At 44.4% G+C, this 14,012-nt stretch overlaps 1 protein-coding gene across 9 annotated transcripts in view; it reads right to left on the bottom strand.

The window, feature by feature from the left end:
• The window catches only part of PPP1R12B (protein phosphatase 1 regulatory subunit 12B), a 1,230,188-nt gene that overhangs the window by 241,859 nt on the left and 974,317 nt on the right, over positions 1-14,012 (bottom strand). For all 9 annotated transcript variants that reach the window (XM_069633604.1, XM_069633603.1, XM_069633606.1 and 6 more), the window contains one exon: positions 9,334-9,350. In XM_069633604.1, coding sequence (XP_069489705.1) covers positions 9,334-9,350 — 17 coding nt within the window. The remainder of the gene's footprint in view (positions 1-9,333; positions 9,351-14,012) is intronic.

The following is a 14,012-nucleotide window of genomic DNA, read 5'->3' as shown; positions in this document are numbered from 1 at the left end:
GAAGACATGTTCGCCATCAAAGGCAATGTTCAAAAGCATGTTCTGAACATTAGGGGAAAAACCTGAGCAGTGCAAGTAGGCTTGCCTATGCATTACTGTTGCCGACCACATCGCCCTACCAACACAATTTACTACCTCCAGACTGGATTGCAGAACCTGGTGGGATACCTCTTTGCCATCATCCACCAAGTAGAGAAACCCCACCTGCAGATGGGCTCTGCCGCTTCTTGAATTGTCCGTCAGAGGACATGTGTATTTTTTTCGCGAACGCACAAGAAGCGTTGGCAGCCTTGAGAGCGATACTGCAATCTGAGAATTTTCTTAGCTAAGGTGTCTTTTTTTAGACTCGGTCCACTGGCAAATTAGAGGTGGACGCAGAAGGCCTAGTGAAGACTGGCCGCCTGGACCACTAATCCTTCTGGTGTTGGCTGGGTGGATAGGTAGGGGAGGGTGGCTCCTTTTGCCAGAGTGTACTTTTTGCAAACTCAATCCACCAGGGAATAGAACAAGGTCTTTGCCACAGTGCAGCGATCTGGCCAGAAATTGCAAAGTTAAACGGCCCTTTGTCAGTGGGCCCACATTGAGATGTCAGTAATCATCTTGGCAGAGGCGCTCAGGGGGGTCCATCACCCTCTCCACACTGTAGGAGGTAATGGCATGGCCATAGGGGTGAGGCTGCTGTGTTTCGAGCTCTGGGAAGTAGTCCAAACCGCCTGCCAGTACTAGGAGATCCGCCTGATGGCGAAAATGTCAGTGCTACCGGAAGAACCCAGCATCGGCTCAAAGTCATCCCCATCATCCCCAAATATGGAGTGCATAGTGTTGAAGAATGAGGTTCTCGACTTTGGAACAAACAACGTTTCCATAGTCGGCGCTAATATCTACTTCAACGGTTTCAGGGCACACTGGCGACGCAAGCTGTTTCAAAGGCATCGTTGATAAATCAACAGTCAGCGTGGAGGGCTTCGAACTAGACCGTCTCCTAGTCATTGGACGGACCGGGGGCGTAGCTAGGGCTGACGAGGACTACTGCTTCGAGGGTTGCCCCGGTACACGCAGCAACCGCCTTCATCATTTCAAGCATCTGCTTGCGTCTGGTAGTGCCTTCGCCGGAGCAGGTCTTACCTCTTTCCTCAGACGCATCCGAGTCGTCCCAACGACTATGCTGAGGTTTCCTTTTTGTTGGAAGATGACAATGAGGAATGACTCCTGGAGTGTGAGCTCTTTTTGGTATTTTCACAGTGCCTGTTTTTTCTCCAGGGTGGGGTCTTCAGTCTTGTGACGGGACGACTTTGTAGCGGATCGAGCCCATAACTTCAACGGTGGACGTCCGACTTTCAATTTAGTGGCCAAAGACTTCAGGTTCATCTTGATATGACCCACAGTCCTCGGTCACGTAGTCGGCGCCTAGGCACCAAACAAACACAATGTGGGTTGGTCAAAGACATTTAGAATTACAGTCGGGACATCTTTTGAAGACTGATGGTTTCAGTGCAGGCATCACGATTGAATAAATGTTAAATACTCAACAGAAAAGTCGAGTGGCAAAAACATTTTTCTCTGATGAGGTGTTCCTCGAGCAGAGTGCAGAAAAAGGAACTGAGGTATGTCAGTCTATGTCACGACCTACGCTACATCCAGAGTCGACGACCAGAGAATCAAATCAACACTATTGGCGGCTGAGTCAAGATTCACTGCACACCCTGCCAAAAAGTTGGACCAGCTAACACAGAAGGGATACTTCTCTAATGATGAATTTGTGGGAGAAAAGCAATCCATTGAAATGAAGATTTGAAAGTATATTATTGACATTGCAATTGTATTGCTAATATTGTTAGTCATTTGTTTTGAAAATAAATTAATTATTATTTCAATATAATAGATTACCCTCCAATGTATATAATTCTTATACTACTCTTCTACTACTCTTCCTTGAAATGTCTGTATTCACTTATAACTGTGCACTGTACACATTTAAAGAAACAAGGGCAAAATACAAAGCTATTGGTGCAATATGCCAATGACAAAGGCAAAAAGACATGGCTAGTGGGGCACAAAACAAAACTCTGCCCCAGCCACTAGTCGTAGCTAGTGAGGATCAAATAAACTTTTTTTATTTTTTTTATTTTTATACAGTTTATTACAAACTTTTAAAAAGAAGAAAAAAATAAAACAGAATTAAATGTTTTAAAAAAAAGTCAATGAGGAGAATTCACAATTTCATCAAAAGTGTCCGTCTACTCAGCAACTATTATAGAGGAACATCTGAATGCCTATGCAGGAAGTCCTGCCCTATTCTGCCGATAGGTTGGAAACTGGAAATTGCGACATGTGCAACACCAGTGCCTATACCACGAAAAGCCTTTTAGACAAGATATCCATTGAAAAAACCCTATATGATGTATCCCCGAAGAGATGACTGTTTCCTGAGGAGTGCCCCGAAGAAGTATGAAGATGTGAAAAGGACAGGCTGGTGATTTCACAAGAAATGAACGTGACACACTGAGAAGGATGACCAAAGAAGAGAAGGCATAGACCTTATAGGATCTGATGGCGAAGCAGAGAATCAATAATACTTTCATGTGCGGAATGACGATTGCACATGTAAAGAAGCACTGCAGAAAATGCAAGTCATTTTATAACTATACAGATGCCGTAACGCTAGTTGACCAAGTAATCATAAAGGCTAGCTATACGTAGTGAACAGACTGCAGGCGGTGTCTCAAGTATATATGTGTTTAATCTGGATACTCAATATCACAATTTTTGTAAGCTCAAGGCAGTTTCAGGGGACACCTGCTCTCTTCCTCATAGTCATAACTACCAGGGAATCTGGAGTGGCGTGCCCTTTAATGTAAAGGGGGTCTTTAGGAGAAGGGCGAAACAACTTCTGTACTCTGGGATTTACCTCCCTGGTTTGGGCTGAAGTTTAAAATGAAGGCGCTAGATGTCTCTTAATAGAGTTCAGTAAGGGAATGGCCTGACTGGCAGGGGGCTTTTCCTTCAGTATGTCCTCTACAAAGTCCGAATCCTGCACAGCCTCCTGTGTGGCGATTTGAAAATGTTCAGCCGCCTTCTTCAGGATGGCGTTAAATGCCATTTGATCATCCACAGGTGAGACCTGACTGGCTGTGGAGGGAGGAGGTGAATCCATACACAGACAGTCAGTGGGCTGGGGTAGGGGATGCCCAATGTTGATTATCAACTGGATGGCTGTCTTCCCAATTGTCCATGGGATCAGCAGGATCATCCATAGGGTCCCCAAAGGTCTCATCATCCTGTATATAAGTATTGATGGGCACCTCGTCATCTTTAAGGTCAAAAACATTATGTTCATGAGGATCCTGAAAATTAGCCATAGGCGTAAAAGGAAGTTCCTCACAAGGCCTCTTGGGAGCAAACCTCTCTGAGAATTCAACAAACTTCTCCAGTCTGTCCATACACCCCTCAAACTTCTTTCTGGTCCATGAAGATGAACCATAGGAGTCTAGGGGAGGAAAGGGATCTTCTTGACGAATTGCCTCTGTAGAACGTCAAGATTTTCCTTCTAAAGTCTTGGATATGATATGATATGGCATTTGTAACGCGCCTATACACAAGTGTTTCAAGGCGCGACAGTACTCTTCGAGGCTGCGGGCGTAGTGGCATGTCGTCAGCCGCGTCTCTAGGCTGTTCTTTCTGTTTTGAAGTTTGTTTTGACAGTTCCTTTTGTTTAACCGCCGAGGCGATCCTCACGATACTATCGCTGATGCTTCAGGGAGGTGGTGCGGTAGAGCCAGTGGCTGCATGTTGGATTTCGGCGAAACTGGGGCCTTAGGCGTGTCTGAGCCTTCTTCTGAAGTGTCTCGACGGCCACACGTGATTTGGTGCCAACTCCCTTACTTTTGGATTGCCCGTAAGCATGCCGCTGACGCGGTTGCGCGGAGGGCTGCCGATCATGAGGACCAGCTGTAATGCATGCTGGACATAGTACCCCTGGACCTGGAACAACATCTTCACGCAGAACGAGTTATGCTCATAGAACTGCTAGACCGTTCTATTCTAAATGGAGATTGTTTAATGCACTGCCGGGAAAACGACGTCTGCATTATTCACGTCGTTAAATTCACATGATTTAGGTTAGTCACGTGTGTTTTGGCAGTACGTTCATAAGCAGCGTGAATACGTCGCTCGCTGCTTCTGATTGAACCATTATGGCGTTTGGTAGCTGAAACCCTTGATCTGCGTCCTCGCATTTTCTTCAGTTACTTCCTTGGCTTCTTCGCCATGTTTCCTTCCACACGCAAATTCCTGGAGCTGCTGTCTGGAAGTCACAGGTTGGCCGCACGGTCTGCGTGCTCTTCAGTCGCGTGTATTCTGACACGCGGGTTCCTGATTTCTTCGCATGCTGCTTTCCTGACTACGTGAAGTTGGTCGCGTGGAAATCCCACGCGGATCCTGTTTCCAAGAGCGGCTGTCCTGGGCTGCGTGTACTATGTTCGCGGATTTTGGAACTCTTCAGGAGCGGCTGTCCCAGCTGCGTGAACTCTGTCGCATGTAATCCTGCACGCAGGCTTTTGAACTATGTTGAACATGTAATTCCACACGCATACTATTCTTTGCTTTGGAGTGAATCCCTGGCACCTGTGAGGCGATAACAGGTGGACTCAGTTCATCTTATTTCTGTTTCTACGTGGGAAAGGAAGTATTTCTTTTGAAGGTGATTGTGCACAGTACTTTGGACGCTATCCTGTGGTGCACCATCCCGGTATCTAGCGTGAGCCTCGTGCCGTTCAGGATAAGTCTCCCTTACTAACCTTCCCTTCCTTTTCATTGTTTCAACTCCTGGATTTCTTCAGAGACTTGGTGAAGACTTCAGTTCTAAGCCCACAGGTCAGTGTTGTTAACTAGTGATATTGCTGTTCTATAGTCAGTTGATTTGGGACAATTTCTTATGATACTTTATTTATCCTAGGCTGACTTCTTATAAAGCTCCCACGCCCTTTCCAGTGATCCCTCTCTCTGCCTGTTTCATCGGTCAGAGAGTGGTATCATTTGGAAGGTCTAATTTGACTTCACTACTATCAAGTCGTGTGAATAAGGATCCGGAAGAGCCCTACCAATTGTATCCTTTTTGGTTACCGTATCCTTTTCAAAAGATACCTTGGTGATTTATGACACCAGCAGGCAACGCCGAAATATTGGGCGTGTCCATTGGAGTGCTTCGACGTAACCGCCGAAGCAGAACCGTGGGTTGTGTGTTTAGTGTGGGGCAACCGGGGCGTCCTTGTCGCCGGGATGCATCGTCCCCATAGCAGGACTCACGGCATGCCTATTGGGGCCGGGGACAGCCGCTGCAGAACGAAAACTTTCCGCTGTAAGGTCAAGGGCCGCCGAAACAAGACCTTCGTCATCACTAATCCCTTCATCACACACAGCGGCTCTGGTTGGGGAGGGACGGACGGGTGGGGAGGAAATTGCTTTCGGCCTACGACATACTGTAGGCTGCCCACCATTTCAAACAGCGCTCCTTAAAAGTCTTAGGCCGTAGGAGTTTACAGGCCATACAGGCCGCCTCGTTGTGGTCGAGGGGAAGACTAAGTGTTGCACCGACCATGCTGGTCTTTCCATGGGTATTTCGCCTTACAGTAAGGGTAAAATCGAAATGGAGTCCTGTCTCCCTAGCGCAGGATATAGCTAGTGACGACAAACCCAAGGGAACAAAGGGGGGAAAGGCAAAGCATTCTTGTAAAGAATAGGACCACACCATCCCCAACCTCTCCCTACTGTAAAGGCCGGCCAGAAGGCCCGGCCACGTGGTCAGCAGCACCTCCCGGATCAACAGCTGTCGTAATTCTGTCTCCAGCAGTCTTCAGTGGTGGCACAGGAGTAATCAGCTGTCGAATGGAATGGCAATAAAAATAAACTACCAAAGGTTGAGAGATAGAACAATAACGCAATTTTTATGAAGAGCTCTGCATTTGGGCGGCCAGATAGCCCGGCTGAAAAAAACAAAGAGACCTCGACGCGTGAGGGTATTTTGGGTACACTATGTTGAGGATAGTGTTACAGGCACGCCCAAGTCGACGTCCCCTTTCGATTCTCGAAAGACAAGATGCAATACTCTGCGGTTACCACTGGATGTCGGACTATATGCACAGCATGTGAATCTAAGAAGATTAACAAGCATTAGAAATAACATTTATTTCCAGACGGAGAGAGCTTGGGAATGAATTCCACACTTGTGCTGCCCACGTGGGAAAGCTCTACCCAGTGCACTGAACTTTTTAAATCTGAGGAACCCAATTGTTCTTGTGTTCACCGACCTAAGAGTGTGGTTAGGGTTGTAGAGAAAAGTGTGGGACTTCAGGTACTCCGTGGCCCTTCCGCACAAGCACTGATGCACCAGGGTGGCTGTTTTGAAGTGAATGCAGGCAGGTATGGGAGGCCAGTGTATGGATTCTCTCCCAGACATAATAGGTTGCCATCTAAGGATGCTCTGGATGTCAAAGGCAGTGATATTCCAACTTCTACACCAAACTCACACCCACCCACCAAGCATCTAGTAAAAAATATGTATAATTTCCATTAAAACAGTACCAGTAATTCCTTCACATCTGCATCATTTATGGCCTCTGCGGAAGGGAGGGCAGGAGGGCCATGGGCCTGGGTATGTGGGCACTCTACCTTTTAAAGAACACAAGGGAAATTAATATCGAGTATATTATGGTTGGGATCTTGGGTCTGGAAAAACTGAATAGCATGTTTTACCTTATTTATAGTTTGTACAGTCTCTGCCACCTCCTTAAACTACAGTGCAATCAATCGATAGTAGTCCATGGTAGCGGCAGGGGAGGTTGCTGCGGTTTTTTATAAACACAATGGTTCCATTATGTGCTAAGTGCAACTAAATCACTTATTTTAAAATAAGAGTGAACATGTGGGACTTTTGTAAATTGTATACATTCTTAGTATATCAGTGAGTTGTTTGCTGTGGTCAACTGTCTGAACTTAAATGGCCTACCAACCCAATGCAGGCCTGAAGACATGTTGGTCTGCTAGGCCATTGCAAGACATTTGCATTTCCTTCTGGTTGGCTTTTTATTTACTATTAGGTTAAATGATTGCATGCCCCTCACCAGTGGGCTGTGTAAATATTCGCCTAACAGGCTTTCATTGCCTTTGGCCAAGGGTAGCATAAAGATGCCCCTGCCTTCAGGGTATCCCAATGGGCTCACCATGAAAGATCCTGCACACCATGAGCTGATGTCTAGAAGCAGGTCTAACATGGTGCCTGAGAATTGGGACAACTTAGAACGAAGAAGCCAATGTAGTGACTTCAGATGGGCTTCTGGCACCAGGAAATAAAAGTGCCATCAGTCCCAGAGGGATAATGAAGACTGAAAATGTCAGAAAGCGGAGTTCCAGAACGTTTTGGCCATCTAGAAAACTGGCTAATATTTGAGACCCTGTCCTAAATAAACCCCTCTAAAGTGTGTTTTGTGGACAACTCTGATAAATTGGCTGGCGGTTTTATCAAGGAGTATTCCCGATGATGGACCCTGTCCGAAAAGCCAGACTACAGAGAATTCAGCATCAATCGAGTCTGTAGGGCCCAACATGCCACTTATTTGCAATGCGTCAAAAAGAAACTGAAGCAGTATCTTATTAACCCATTTATCCATCAGTATGTGCTATGCTGCCTTTGCGATAACTTTCCTGAGGACATGTGTATTCAGCTAAAGCACAAGATGTGTTAATGGCTACACTTTCTGCCCAGAATACCCAATTCCCGAAAGCATCAAGCCATTTGCTTAATTGTTACAGGTGAGGGGGTAACAGTGGTGGATCGAAAACCTCCATAGCCACCTTGACCACCAAGATCTCAGGGTCAAGAATAATGCTTCGACATGTAAGCAGATCTGAAGAGCATAGTCTATTTCTTTGCCAGCTCCTTTGTCCATCATAGCTTCAAAGGAAAGTTGCTGCCACAAATCAAATACTGGATCTGCAACCACTGTGGTGAAGGCCCAAAGTATCCTTCTGTGGGCCTTTACCCAAAATGTTAGACGTCAAACTGCTGGATGCGCCCATTCTCAGCCGGGAACATAGAAAACCTTTTCTATGTTGCAAAAAACAAAGGGAGAAGGTTCTAGAATATCAAACCAAGTATGGGTCAAACCCACTGGCATCCCAAATGTCGGCTGCTAGCTCCATTAAGTCTGGCTTTGCAGTAACCTGCTTTCGAGCAGTTTCTTTCCAGGCAGTCTACAATTGCTTGAGACCAAATGTATAAGATCTGTTTCATCATCATACAATCCTTGCATCAATTCGAAGCAGCACTCGCCCAAGAAGAAGTCTGTATCTGGGGAGTGGCAGGAAGCCCACACTGCACTGCATCGAGGTTGCAGTGGAAGTGGGGGGGTCACATTCCACAGCACATATCTTCACCACTGCAGCATTCCAAAATGGCTTTTTCTTCAGTGTGTGTTTGAATCCTCACAGTGAACAAATGCCACTCTTCGATGGAACCCTGCCGGCCTTGTCCAGAATGTTGGTACCAGCACAGATGCTTGTGAAGAGAGAATTTTCTGGCAAAGAGGCAGCAACAGTAGTTGACCTCCCCCTTAACTGAGGAGCAAGTTTTTTAAAGGTTGGGTGGGTGTCGGGGGCAACCTAGAACCAACTTTGCAGAGATTCATAAATTGTCTTTGGATTGCTGGTCTACATCAGTAACTACATTTAGAGATTTCGGGCATGCCCCCAAGCACCTAAGAGAAACATTGTGGGCGACAGTTCTAGACATCTTCGTAGTGCTGGAATCCTGAGTCTTTGGCAGTACGTGCATTGTTTTTCGACAATGAAAGTTTTGGGATAAGAATCCTGACAGAAGCGCATTCCCGGTGCATACGGCGAGAATAAACTAAGGACCTGGTGTGGGGCGTGCCCTATACTTGCACTAGACAATTTCCAGAGCTAACATTGTGGACCGAAGAGGATCTGGGCAGAGGCACACATTGCCTCTGCTGCTAAAAAAAATATTCTATGAATCATCTAAAATGAGGACCGGAAGAGGGCATTATTTATTAAAATTTCACAAAGTATGGAACTGCAACAAAATTCTTGCAAAGAGAATGATTAGTGAAACATCCCATTTGAGTCATCCACAATCCTCAAACGCATAAATCCAGGGAAATGGGACTTAAAGATAATTATTCCTATGGAGACAAACCCATTACAGTTATCAGTAAATGTATAATATCAACAATATATACAACTAGCACTGAAAGGACAACATGCAACGTTGATACTACAAAGGCTGGCAAAAAGAATATCAAAGAAGTCTCATCTTACCTGGAAAGTCTGTCATGCTAGAAAGGAAGAAAACAAAGGCAAGAATTAGTCAAACAACTAAGCAAAATAATCAAACAATGAACTGAAAGGCAAGTAGTCAATCATCTGAAATCCTCTTTCACCACATGAACTAAATACCACAATGTAACCAATCAGCCTGTGCAGAGCTTATATTAGCTTATATCTGGCTTAAAGGTGCCCGAGCCATCTGTGCAGAAATTAATGTAGTGTGGGTTTTTTAATTTGTATGAGGATACAGACGTTGGCTGTCTTACCCTTCCAAGGGACAGACTTCTAAAGAGGATGTTCCTAATCCCTTCACTGCACAATCTGTATGTCCTCATTGGATGAAAACTCATGTCAGTCATTCCAATGCCCACCTCTGGTCACTCTTCCTCCCAACACAATGAAAAAGTTCCATCACCTACAAACTAATATCTTTCCTTTGCCTTCAGTCGACGACCTCCTTTCGTTGGCTCCATTATCTGCCTCATTCCATTGAAGAAGTGTCCCCCTAGTCTGCCAGGTTGAGCTATTTGGAGGCTTAATAAGCCTGAAGTTGGCTTCTTATTTGCCAGCTTCTATGAATTGAAAGGGGCGGCAGGACTGGAAGGTAAATTGCTGTAAGGCATCCCAGGAATACATTTCATAAAGCATGATGACCAGGTCATGAGTCACAGTGAACTGAGCATTGCTTTCTGAAGTAAAAGTGGATCTTTCTCACAGGCTTGCTTTGTTTATAGACAAATACACAAAGAAAATGATCGGTTATCTTGACTTGAGTGGTCTAACATTTCAACTGGGATTTCTGTGCTGTGATGGTATCTGCACAGAACAGTCACACCCAAACTATACACCAGATGCTGTACTGTGACCACATTTGTCAAACTGTCCCCTTGTGATGTCTTTTGCCAGCTTTGGTTTTGCACATACCATGTTGGGACCCATATATTCAATGGGAAAAATTAAAGTCCCACCGTGGAATATGTAAACCCAGGGCTGACCAAAGGTGTTGCATTGGACATGGGGCCACATTAGCTATTTGTTCTATTATCCTTCAAACACATGAACTATGGTAATCCTTGCCTATCATTAAGAACTCCTAAAACAGCAGTTTGTTAATAACCCCAAACTGCAATAAGTACTTCCCTTTAATTTTATTTTGTTCCAATACTCAGTTACTCATTTTCAAACATCCACTCCATGCATGCACCATTACTTCACAGCATTTCCTTTACCATTCATCTCATCAGTCTAAACTAATCAACATTACATAATTAGTGCATGTTGGTGTGGCAGATTGATTTCTGACAGGGCTGCAACTTTTACAAGAAGGGTGCATTGTGTGAATTATACAGCCTGGTGTGGTTTATGAGGTCTGGAAATTGAGGGTCAGATGAGCGATTCCCCGATTGTGCAGCAACGACCAATTAAAACAATCTGTAAATACTTTTCTGTGGCTAAGCCTCCCCAAAATATCTGCAATTAGGAATTGCTGCCTGTTTGCAAATATGGCCAAATAGCTGCACTGTTATACAAACACACACCGGTACACAGCCTACAGTTGAATTGTGTACACCTACCTAGGTACACATATTGTTCACTTCCCTCTAAAGTGCTATCCTTCTGCCAGGCATCCGTTTCATATTCTTACTTAGGCACCATCAGCTGTAGCGTCTCTGGTTAGTGGGCATAAACTAGCAAAATGATAAATGGACGTGCTGTGGTAACTGGGCAGCATGGAATCTAAACATGTTGACACAATTGGGCCTATTGCATCTGCCAATAATATGCTAACTGGGTATAATGTCTGTTTTTGTAACTACAATATGAAATCTGCTTCCGGGTCTGCTAACTGGGAAGAACAAGATATAGCCTTACTGGCGAATAGGCACAATGAAGCCTAGCAGTGATGTGTTACTGGAGTTTAATGAGCTCTGGCAATGATTTACTAGCTGGGCATAGCAGTGTATGGATGTAGATCCAACACCCCAAACGTGAAAGTAGTACAAGGTGAAAAAGTCGCTATAGTAGGAGACAGGGATCCTGTAAGAGGCCAACTACTGAACACTATGCAGAACATTAAGGCCCCGAGGGAAAGATATACCTCAGAGAATTCAATTACGAGACAGAGCAGAACCTCAAACAGTTTAACATACCAGAGGTGCAAAACAAACATAACAGATAACCAATATGTAGCAAAGCATTAGAAATAGGATAACTTCCTAGGTAAATAGAGGGGCGCGTGGTACTTCCTGAAGTAGACCAGTTCACGGAAATGCAATGGATATTGGTCCTACACCTCAATAGGAAACATACAGTCTCGTGCAGGTAAAATAGTAGCAGCTGAAGCTTGTGCCCATGCAAACATTTAAAGTATTTACGAAAAGCAGCTTTTGCGGTAGATGGAATACTAGGCCACAGAGAAACATTCAAATATTAGCTTGGTGAAAACACACTTTATTTCGACTTGTCACAAACGCTGCAAGATACAAGGCTAGAGCCTGCTAGGAAAGGTGAAAAGCCACACAGGTTGTAGTCAGAAGCTTAGGGCGAAGCAGGTTCCCCAAGCGCCATGCGAGAGAAAATTGAAGTAAAAGTGTTCTTATACAATGGTTAGAAGTTGCAAGATGAAGGTCATAGTTTTGGGGAGAACGAGGTAGTACGCTGAGTAATGGACATTCGCAGAAAGGAAAAACACTGCCCCCTGTCGGAGAAAGACCATTTAGAATGAAGCCACAAGTACCAAGAAACAAGGGCATTCTAACTGAGAATAGCGAGAGGGGAACACGGACATAGAAAACAAAGAAACCTGTACAAAAAAGTCGAGTATCATGGATGGGGGCGGGGCCGAGAGAAGCAAACCCAATATCCCACAAGCAATTACATGCGTGAAATCAAAATACACATACATCCACACAAGTCTACATTCCAGATTTGCACAAATCTTGGAGCAAAAGGCCAAGAAACACGCCTCATGAACTCATGTACTCCTACCATGGGAAAAGGAGATGTACCAAAGGGTAATATTTCTGAAGAAAAGTCACAATATTAGCTGTCATTTGTGCAGTCGCAAGACTGAACGGTCAGAGTGGGCCAACATTTGGGTCTCATGAGGATCGTCTACACCTCACAAAATGATTGGTCAATGCAGGGGGGGAGAAACCCACCATGGAACGTCGAGGGAGGGATGGCCCATGGGAAAATTATTTGCATGCAGCAAAAACGTAAGAACTTAAAATAACTAATGAAAAGCAAATAAGCTAGATAACTTGATAGGTCACTATTTAGAGGAGTTAACGGAGAATAGGATAGGGCAATAGGGCTAGCTATTGTATAGATTTCTGTATGAGACAGTGGCCACTGTGCAATCAGGGAATGTTAATTTACATGCGTTTTGCAACAGTCACACACATGTCACTCATTCCTATAAAAAACCTACATCAGTCGTCGAAGTGAGCGGGAGCGGTGCTCCTCTACTTTTTTAAATTAAGTTTTACGGTTCCTATACTTTTATTTTAAAAGGAAACAGTTCCGGAATGGTTTTGTTTTAAAATAAAAGTGTAGGAAGCAGTTGAAACTTGCACTGCACTGAACATTCCCTTAAACAGCAGGTGCATTTGTTTGTGGGGTTGTATTGTGCGTGGGAGGGGGCGTGGCGATGGGGTTTGTGGGGAGCGGGGCAGGCCAGCAGGGAACATAGTTCCACTACTTCTTTTCAAACACTTCGACAGTTGTCCTACATTTAATGAAATGTTGAACAATCCTTTAATTGTTCCCGGCCGAGGTTGCATGAAATAAACTTGTTTTTCTTTTGCTACTCATGCACTTTGATCGCTCATTGGATTGATTTTTGGATGATTGGGTTTTCGGTCCTACCTTACAGCAGAATATGGCAATGCTGCACTAGGAGGTAGTTTTTGGAATTACTGTACACAATGGGCAAAATGGAACAGGGAAATGCTGTTCAATTTACCATTATGCAATTTGCCAATGGTCCGAGTACTGCGGTTTTTGATTACTGCCTATGGAGAACAGGCAAAGCCCATTTAACTCCTATTCAAGGTATCTTTATTTTCATGGAGTTATGATGGGTGTCCAAATCTGAATGCATTATTTTAAATTGTTTTTAATGATAAAAACCTGGAAATGGTGCGGGTAATTGGTCCTTTGATGACTGTTCTGAAATAGGTTTTTTTGCAACTTTCCATGCATAGATTCCTATAGGGCCCCAGTCTTTGCTTATTCTTTGAACTCAGTCCTGATTTTTGGAGGTCCATAAAGCCTTCTCCTTAATTTCCCTTGCCGGTTTTGTTCTTTCTTATGGGGAAACGGACTAGCCCCTAAAACAGTCAGTACTGAGATACTTTGTCTCTCTTTTGGAATTCTTATATTTTTGCAATTGCACATCACCTTACACTGAATGCAATTCGGATACTTTTTATCCTTCTAACGTTTTACCTGATGGTTTTTTTTGTTACTTTGACTATGTGCCTAAAACAAGTTGGTGGCAGATGTGAGATTATTACCGTTTTGTAATATTTGTCATAGTGCACTTTTGCATTTACCCCCAAACGGATATTACAGGTTACTAGCAACTCTAAAATGGCTGTTACATGAGAGTGTTTTGCCCATCTTATCCTTTGGCCTTCCCCCCACCTTCTCAGGTTTGTAAATGC

This window comes from Ambystoma mexicanum, chromosome 13 (genome assembly GCF_040938575.1).
Source record: "Ambystoma mexicanum isolate Mex_15411 chromosome 13, UKY_AmexF1_1, whole genome shotgun sequence".
NCBI classification, from domain to species: Eukaryota; Metazoa; Chordata; class Amphibia; order Caudata; family Ambystomatidae; genus Ambystoma; species Ambystoma mexicanum.
The sequence above is the reverse complement of the archived record's forward strand: the minus strand, read 5'-3'. Positions and strand labels throughout refer to the sequence as shown.